The following is a 10107-nucleotide window of genomic DNA, read 5'->3' on the forward strand; positions in this document are numbered from 1 at the left end:
TGCAAGAACAAAATAATGAGTTGGGCTTGGTTCAATTTGGGATAGCTTTTAGCTTGGGGCCGTCCTCTACAAAGCAGCAAAAGACTCAGGGTATTAAGAAGACCAGAGGTGGTAACGAAAGGAAAAATAAAGAAAACAAAGTGGGACCTAGAGAGGATAAAAAGTCAGAAAGGGAGGAAACACAACACCAGAGAGATACAACCAACGTAGCTTCAACCATGGAGTATGAGATGATGGATATGGGTATAAAAAGAAGAGCAAGAACACCACTGGCTGAATTAGAAAACAAGGAAGACAATGGGAAGCAGGTTAAAGTGGATCATGAAATACAGAAGCTCGGCAAACTATTAGCACAAGACACAATGAGTGCCATCAGTTGGAACTGTAGGGGGCTTGGGAACCCCCTCACAGTTAATGCACTCCAAAAGGTAGTGTTGGAGAAAGATCCCACCTTAGTCTTTCTAATGGAGACTAAGTTTGATGTTACGGAAATGGATGGAATTAAGCGGAAAATAGAACAGCAGCAAGGATTGGTGGTTTCGAGTATAAGACGGGCAGGAGGCTTGGCCCTATTGTGGAAGAAACCATTGCAGGTAGATATCTTGTCATACTCCCCGGGGCATATTGACGCAATAGTGTCCGAAGGACAGGGGATGAAACAATGGCGATTTACCGGGTTTTATGGCCATACGGAGACAAGGAAAAGAGGGGAGTCATGGACACTGTTGGAGAGTCTTAGTCGTCGGAGTAACTTACCTTGGGTATGCATGGGAGATTTCAATGAAATAATGCATGCCAAGGAAAAGGTTGGCGGCGGGGTCAGATCGGAAAGGCAGATGAGATGTTTTCGTGAGGCGATCAATAGATGCAGATTGAGAGATTTGGGATATGTGGGTTCGGATTACACGTGGTGTAGACGATTAGGAAGTCGAGGATGGGTGCGGGAAAGACTAGATAGAGCTTTGGTATCTACGGATTGGGTAGATGCTTTTCCATTAGTGAAGTTGCACCATTTATCCAAATCAGTATCTGACCATAGCATTCTAGTGCTCAAGGAAACTAGCCTTCCAAGGCAGAAACGAAGACTATCAAAATTGTTCCGCTTTGAATCTATGTGGCTGGAAGATGAGAGATGTAAAAATGTGGTGGAGGAGGCATGCGAAAGGGGGCAGACTAGCCACTCATAATGGCCATTAGAAGCTTGTCTAGAGGAGTGTCAAATGTCTTTGAGGTCGTGGAATATACACACTTTTGGCCATGTGGGAAAGCAAGTTGCTGATTTACAAAGAAAGATGCAAATGCTTGAAACTATGAAGGCAAATGATACAGATTTGGAGGCAATTCATGCAACAAAAGTGGAGCTAAATAGATGGCTTGGCATTGAGGAGAAAATGTGGCACCAAAGAAGTAGAAATAATTGTTTGAGGGCAGGGGATAAAAACACCACTTTTTTCCACACTACGGCCTCGAACAGGTATCAACGGAATACTATTAGCAAAATTATGGATGCAAATAACATATGGCTAGAGGATGTAGATCAGATTGGGCAGACTTTTGTGAGCTATTTTGAGGAGCTATTCTCTACTTCAAGGCCGAAGGTGGAGCAAGAAATGATTGATGCAGTCCAATCCAAGGTCACTGAAAGAATGAACACTACTCTCACACAAGACTTTCGTGCTATGGAGGTGGAGAAGGCACTAAAGCAAATGCACCCCTTAACGGCCCCTGGACCGGACGGTATGCCACCTTTATTCTATCATCATTTTTGGCCTATTGTTAAATCCATTTTTTTAAACACTGTTCTTAATTTTCTAAACCATGATGAGTCCCCACCTAAATTCCATGATACCCACATTGTGCTTATTTCAAAAACCAAGAACCTGAAAAAAGTGAGTGATTATAGACCAATTTCTTTATGTAATGTGGCTTACAAAATTGCTTCAAAAGTTGTGGCAAACAGGATGAAATTGGTGTTGCAGGAAATCATAAGTGAGAACCAAAGCGCTTTTGTGGCGGAGCGTCTCATCACCGACAATGTCTTGGCGGCACATAAGATGATGAGCCATATTAGCAAAAAGAAGAAGGGTAAATGTGGCGAGATGGCCATAAAATTGGACATGAGTAAGGCGTACGATCGGGTTGAGTGGGAATGTTTGAGACAGATTATGAAGAAGCTTGGCTTCCATGAGAAATGGGTTAGCACCGTGATGAGATGTGTTTCTTCGGTGAAATAAGCAGTAAGGATCAATGGGCAACCATATGGCTGTATCCAACCAACCCGAGGGTTGAGACAAGGTGACCCATTGTCGCCCTATCTCTTCCTCCTGTGTGCCGATGGCTTGTCTGCCTTGCTAAACGATGCAGCTCAAAGAATTGCCATTAAAGGGGTGGTTGCTTCAGCTAATGGACCTAGAATATCCCATTTATTTTTCGCCAATGACAGCTTGATATTTGGAAGAGCAACAGTAAGTGAAGCCACAGAAATTCAAAGAATTCTCAAGATTTATGAAACATCCTCTGGCCAACAGTTAAACTGTCACAAAACTTCTTTGTATTTTAGCCCAAACACTGACAATGGAATAAAAGAGGGGGTGAAGACTATGTTCGGTGCACAAGTTATTAAACCTCATGAAGCCTATCTAGGTCTGCCGTCACTAGTGGGAAGGTCTAAGAACAATACCTTTGCGCAGCTTAAACAGAGAGTGGCTAACAAAGTGTCAGGATGGAAGGAAAAATTACTAACGCCTGCTGGGAAGGAAATTTTGATTAAGTTTGTAGCTCAAGCTGTGCCTTCATACACCATGAGTTGTTTTTTGCTGCCCAAGAATCTCTGTGAAGAGCTGACTAGTGTGATCAGACAATTCTGGTGGGGACAGACAGGGAATGAGAAGAAAATCGCATGGTTAAACTGGGATACGATGTGTATGCCTAAAGACAAGGGAGGTCTTGGCTTTTGAGACTTAAGAAGCTTCAATTTGGCGCTCCTGGCTAAACAGGGTTGGCGACTGCTAACCAATTCCAACTCCTTGTTTAGTCGAGTTTACAAAGCGAAATACTTCCCGCACTATAGCTTTACTGAGGCGACTTTGGGCCGGAGTCCATCATATGCCTGGAGGAGCTTAATGGCAGCACAAAGCATAGTTCAAAAAGGTATGCGATGGCAAGTAGGGAATGGTAACAAGATTAGAGTCTGGCACGATAAATGGATCCCCAGACCATGCACGTACAAGGTGATTTCAAAGGAAAAGCCAAACTCCACTAATACTCTGGTTTGTGAGTTCATAAACAGAGTAACAGGTGAATGGAATATTGACAAGCTGAATAATTGGTTTTTACCCGAAGACAGAGATGCTATTCTGGGTATCCCTCTGATTTCAAGCAACACTCAAGATAGACTGATTTGGGCTGAAAATAGGAATGGGAAGTTTACTGTCAAAAGTGCGTACGCACTAGCGCTAGAAGAGAAGGCACGCGTTACTGTAGCTGATTGCTCAGACGAGATAGCCAGGAGGAAAATTTGGAAGTCCATATGGCTCTTGAAGATACCACAGAAAATAAAACACTTCGCATGGAAGGCAAGTCGTGGTATTTTAGCCACGAAATCCAACTTAGCGAAGAGGAAAATTACATCAAATGGAACATGTGAGCTTTGCGGACAAAATGAGGAAACGGTCTGCCATTTACTGTGGAGCTGTGACCATGCCAAAGAAGTGTGGAACAATAGCAAGTTTGCATTGCCGTTTGAAATCTCGATGCATTAGGACTTCTTGGACGTGGTTGCGAACTTACAAAGGTGTGACCATCTTCGGCCTGGGCAAATGGAACAATTTATTACGGTATGCTAGGGTATATGGAAAAATAGAAATGAGCTGTGGATGGGAGGAAAAGGAAAGGCAGGTAGAACGGTTCTCAAGAATGCCTTACATCTGGTGGAAGAGTTTCGGTCTGCAAATGAAGCAAAAACAGAGCACCAAGCTGAACCCGTGCCTTTGGTCACTCGGCAACCACCCCGTCAAGGATATTATAAAGTAAACATTGATGGTGCGGTTTTCTCGGACAGAAAGCAAGCAGGAGCCGGAGTATTAATCAAGGACGGCGCCGGGGAAGTGGTTGCTGCCTTAAGCAAGAAGTGGAAGTGGCCGTTGGGTGCTGTAGAAGCTGAAGCAAAAGCCTTGGAAGCTGGGATCGCGTTTGCTAAGGACGTTGGTATCAGAGATGCTGAGTTTGAAAGTGACTCTTTGCTTGTTTGCAACGCCTTACAAGGACTAGGATCGCCACCTGCTTCAGTAGTCACTGTGCTCGCTGGAATAATGGAACAAGTCTCGCACTTTAGGTGGTGGAAGTTCACTCATACTAAAAGGCAGGGAAACGTCCCTGCTCACTTACTCGCTCAACACGCTAGAAACGTTGAGGACTATGTTGCATGGCTAGAGGAATGTGCTAGCCTGATAGAGCATGCCTGTATGCATGACAAAATGTAACTTGTCCTTTTGCATTAATAAAGTCAAGTATTTCCCATCAAAAAAAAAAAAAAAAATTTGCGTTTCTTTTAATGCATGACCCAAAACAGAAAAGATAATTAAAATTCCTATCCAAGTAAATTATTCCATAAAAAAAAAGTAGTACATGGGAATTGACATGGGAAATGCAAAATGTGTGCTTTATTTTCTTTGTGAGAAAGATGGGGCAAGGATTATTACCCTATGAACAAACAATTAATTTATTAAAATTTGATATATTCATTGGAGGGAACGAAAGTCTTAGAACATGGTTGGGTAGTTTTAATTAAATGTTTTATTGACGTATGCGCTTAGCGCATATAATAATAAACCATTTTAAAAAAATTTTTTATAAGAAAATGAAAAAAATGATTAATTTTTTTTTTTTTACAGTGTTTTCAAATTTTTATAAGAAGTTTTAAAAAAGGTATGGTTAATATGTACTTTAAAGCATACATTATTATATATTTTTTACAAGTAACTATGTAGTTGGCAAATTAAACAACACTGTGATTTAGTAGTATCGTCTGATTTTTTCTATAAAGATAACTTGGATGTGAATCTCACCACCCGCGCTCATTGTAAAAAAAAAAAAAAAAAAATGGCAAAGATGCAGAAAACTTTGTAAATGCAGCGAAAGGAGTTCCAGTTGAAGTTAGGAATTATTTGGGGAGTAGTTGCAAATTTATTAATTTTTGTTAAACCAGTTGTTTTGTTGGCATTTTCTATATATACTGGGCCAAGCTCATTTCTTCCTCAGAATCTAAGCCAAATGGGCCATTAATAGTAATATCCATGGGCCTCCATCTTCTCATAACTGGTCTGGATTTTGTTATTGGTGTAAGAAGATGGAAAGGGCCCATCTGATTCTTTTTGTTTATTCGTGGGGGATTAAAAAAAGAGATTAAATTCTATAAGGACGTGGTGTAAAACCCATGTTTTACCCCTCCAATCCCAATATGCCACATCATCTTATCACATATTTAAAAATAAACACAATTACACTCAATCAATTCTAATACCCATATATAAATCCAACCAAATTGGGAATCTATCGAGATGTTATTAGGTGTGGTAGGATGTATTGAATTTTAATAAATTTTAAGTAAAATGCTGATGTGGCAATCACTTATTGGATGGTGTAAAATATAGGTTTTATACCCCATCCTTATAGAATTTAATCTCTTAAAAAAAAAAAAAACCAAAGCCTTCAAGACAAGGTAAGAAATAAAGTGCTACCATGAAAGGCTAGGCACTAAAATCTGAGGGAAACATGAGATGAGACCAGAGATCTTTTTTGCTTCATATATAAGTAGATATGAGACCAAAGACATTTTGCTTTTGTTTGAGGGAACGAAAGATGTAGAGCTTTATTGCAAGGTCAATTTCAAATTCATTGCAATTGGTAGTTTGGTACTGGGTTAGACCAGAAAATGCATGTGAAGATACAGCATATATTGATAAATGCATACCCACCACTGCATTTATATATGCTGGACCAACATAATGGCTCGCCAACTGGTCCCAATTAAAGAAGAATCAAATGACTAAAGCGCATAAAACGTACAAAATTCAAACAAAAAGGAGTTGTTGAAACTTCTCCTTCACTAGTACTTGGTATAATTGCTTTGATATCAGTGGGCTGGTAAAGCTGGCCTCGTGATTTTCTCCACAGCAGCTAGCTAGTAAAATTTATTCATGTGTATCTTTAGGACAGTAATTGCACAAATATCATCATGACTCAGTCATCCAATAGTGTAATAATATATATATATATATATGGGAGAGGCTGGGGCCGTGTTTAGAAAGGAGAATTACTGCTGTGGAGGTTGAACTTGATGCTACCGCAGCAATTTCTTTAGTATCCTGCAATGTCAATGCTAATGGAGATTTTTTTGGTCTTGTTGATGATTGATGATGCTGAAAATATTACTAGTGAGCCATACGATATTTGCACACTCGAAATGACATATGTACAACAAATTATGCGTACCTTAATTTGTGAGGGTCTTGGGGCTTTTATAGTAGTCTAGGGTTGACCTCTCTTCCTTGGAGTAGAAGTCTTTTCCATATAGGAGTCCGTAGATCGTGGAACCCTTTCCTTGTAGGAGACTAACATTCAGTGTGGGATACAAGTTATTCCCTCATATACTCATGGGTGGTGGCCAAGTCATGGTTTTGTTAGAACCGTCAGCTTCAGGCCCATCAGCCTATTTTATACCCTTCAGCCATGAAGGGTCATTAGCCTCTAGGGTCTTCAGCTCTCTTTATAACTTAGCCCGTCAGCATAAGCTGCAGGCTTTAAACTGACGAGTTAATCCTAGAGCGCCTTGCCTCTATAATTTACACTCATCAGTCTTCCCCTACTCCATGTTCCCGTCAGTTTAATTTGACGGGTAGATGGAGTTATATCTTTTGTTGCTACCTTTTACTTTTGGCCAGGAGAGAGAAAATAACTCATACGCGATGCAGCCAGTGTTAAATGTTCAGACACGTGGCGTATTCCGGTTGGCTCCGCTTCTGGACGAGGGNTATTTAAATCTAATTGAAAAGAAATCTCGTCCCGAGGCACAAAGCATGAAACTGAGACTATTATAAAGGGAATGTTTGGATTGAACTTATTGTTGCTGAAACTGAAAACTGAAAACTGAAAACACTGTAGCAAAATAATTTTTAAATGTGTAAATAGTAACGTGGGACCCATTTTTAATATTTTTTATTACATGAATAGTGCATAAACAGTGCGTGAACAGTGTACGCACTGTTCATGCACCGATTTTTTGCCTCCAAAGTCAAACAAAGCGGCCAAAAAAAAAAAAAAAAAAAAAGAGGAGGAAAACGCAGCCTCCAGACGCAGACGTTGAGGCCAAACTGCACCAAAGTGTTTTTTTTTTTTTTTTTTTTTTTTCTACTCTCTCTTTTTCTAGATCCCCTCCTTTATGGGCTAACTCCTCCTTTTATCTCCCCCTCCCTCCTCCTTTCCACTTGTGCATTTTTTGGCTGGATGACAGAAGATGCTTGTCCTTTTAGACACTTCTTCTGCCATCATTTGATCATGAAGAGAGACTTTTGAGGTATCTCTATTGTTTAAGCCAGTTATTCATCATTTAATGTAGTTGACATTAGGTAGGAATACCTAATTAATGTGGGGGTGACTATTATTTTGGGCTCTACTGATATATGTGTTCTTAAAGGCTAAAGCACAATACAATTGGAGACATTACTCAAGTTGTATAAGTTAGGGTGTTAACCATTTGAATAAAATCAACACTAAAACCAATGATTTAAATACTAAAATAAGACTTAATAATGAAATTTCTTTTAAGTGTACAAATACAATTGATTTTTTAATCTTAAGTTTGGAATCCTTTTTTTTTTTTTTTGGATAACTTTTTATATGCAAGTATTAGTAAAGATTTAAATGACTGAGTTCAAATCACCCTTTTCATTAATAAATAAGGATTTTATATAAAAAAATTAGAAAAATTTTTATTGATCATTTTAATTGGAGATGTTATATACAAGGACAAATGTACAAAATTATGCATTTTATATAATAATAATAATAATAATAATTCATTTACTTGGAAATGAGTTCTAAAATTATGTAATAATAAGTCATTTAGTTATTATTTCTCCATATATATATATATATAAAGAAAATTTATGACTAGAGCCGTGTAACCATGAGATTTTCATTAGTATATATATAAATATTGATCGTTGGGGAATGAGAGATTAAACTATGAATGTCTCCGTTGAAAATATCAAGATGTGCCACCAAATTGAGATACAAGCCTTTTGGCCATTTCCTTTTGGTTTTCATAATAAGTCCATTTTTAAACAGCAAGAAAAGTGTACATAAACACATTTAATAGCAAGAAAAGTGCACTTTTTTATTATTATTATTTTCCATATGTTCTATAAAAGCAACAAAAGGATTTGTAAAGCATGTTATGATGTATTTTTTTAAAAAAATGGATAACAAAAAAATTACCAATATTAATTTTTAAAGTTTCATTTTATTTCCTAAATTAAAAAAATAAAAAAAATTCAGGGAACATAATTTTCAATTAATATTATCTAAAAATGGACAATGTTTAAGAATAAACCAGGTAAATTTCATAAAAAAGACCAATGTTAATACCATGTTTCAGATTAGGTCATAAAATTTAAATTTTGTTAATTTAAGTCCTAAATTTATGAAATTGTTTCACTATAAAGCTTTTGTTCATCTCCATTATTCATTTTCTGCATTTCACCTGAAAATCATTTCATAAATCAATATGGAAACCATTAAACAGAGCGGGTAAAAAAAGAAATCGTTGTTTATAGTGAGACAATGATTAATTGATAGAGTATTCCCCCACCCCCCACCCCCCCCCCCCCCCAAAAAAAAAAAAAAAAAAAAAGATTGCTGAAAAATCAAAATAGAATACTTAGGTACGTGAAACACAAAGTTTTATCAATAGTTTTCTTTTTTTTCTCTACTCTATTATCGCCCAAAATACTGTAGATGAATAATGGAGATGAATAGCAACTTCAAGTGACATATAATTGAAAAAACTACGAAAGCTTGTGGATTTTATGTTTCTCAAAAAAAAAAAAAAAAAAAAAAGAAGAAAAATCTAGGAAAGAAATTAATAACATGAATATAACAGCATCATCAAAGACCTTAATTTCCACTTACTTTTTTGAGCCTGATTGAATTTTTTAGTACTAGTATATTCCATTTTGTAATGCTGAATAAGTTGTAGGATTAATTGATTAAGAAGCAAAAGTCCATGATTCAGTTAGCAGTCTTCATGCTCCAACCATAATTCATAAGTCCACTTCATAATTTCTCATTTGTCAAGCTTGAATAACTCAACGTACACTTACTCGACATGAATATAATTGTAGGATTTTTTTTTTGCTAGATCCAAAGCAGCGTGCTATATAATTCGGTGCTATTGTAATTTTAAGTTGACCAATGCAATGAATATAAAAAATAGGTAACTACACCTTGTATTCAATAATAGCACACTCAATTTATAATAAATGAGCATTGAATTCCCACCATCTTAGTAAGAGAAAATGGCGCCAGCCACTTCAGACCTTAGCAGGCTGGCTATTGACGAATATCTTTATCATAAACAAATTCATTAGTAACAGCAATGAAGAAAATGTTTGGATTTTTGTCATGTAAAATGCATAGGCAATTTGGTTGCTCATTTTCTTGCCAAGAAATCTATTTCTGGCAGTGAGCTACAGGTTTTTGAATTGATTCCTCCCCTGATGATATAGCCCCCTAGTAACTCAAGACTCTTTGTAATCCTTTTGAGTTATTATGAAATAAAACTTGGCCTTTGGGTTTGGATTCTTAAAAAAAAAAAAAAAAAAAACAAGGAAGAAAAGGTAAAATTCTTCTTCTGCTTTAATTACTTAATTAAAAACTTATAGACAATCTCTCACCAAATACTACTTAATACTTATAGCTGAATGATGTAGACATTTGGGATATTGACTTTTTCGGTCTATTTTTAGGTTATTTAATACATTGTAGCTTTGCACCGCGCACCATTGGTGCGGTAGTCACTCTATAAGTATAAGTGCTGTGAGGTGTGGG

The 10107-nt window shown here is 37.3% G+C and overlaps 1 protein-coding gene across 1 annotated transcript; it reads left to right on the forward strand.

Moving 5' to 3' along the window:
* Positions 1 to 3875: 3875 nt before the first annotated feature.
* LOC111984242 (uncharacterized) lies at positions 3876 to 4481 on the forward strand. Its single transcript, XM_024015870.1, has one exon. The coding sequence runs from the start codon at positions 3876 to 3878 to the stop codon at positions 4479 to 4481; it is 606 nt and encodes a 201-aa protein (XP_023871638.1).
* Positions 4482 to 10107: the final 5626 nt, after the last annotated feature.

Source organism: Quercus suber, unplaced genomic scaffold, assembly GCF_002906115.3.
Source record: "Quercus suber isolate HL8 unplaced genomic scaffold, Cork oak 2.0 scaffold_581, whole genome shotgun sequence".
NCBI classification, from domain to species: Eukaryota; Viridiplantae; Streptophyta; class Magnoliopsida; order Fagales; family Fagaceae; genus Quercus; species Quercus suber.

Excerpts from the sequence above, each read along its gene's own strand:
- LOC111984242 (XM_024015870.1), top strand. The coding sequence starts at position 3,876 with ATGGGAGGAAAAGGAAAGGCAGGTAGAACGGTTCTCAAGAATGCCTTA.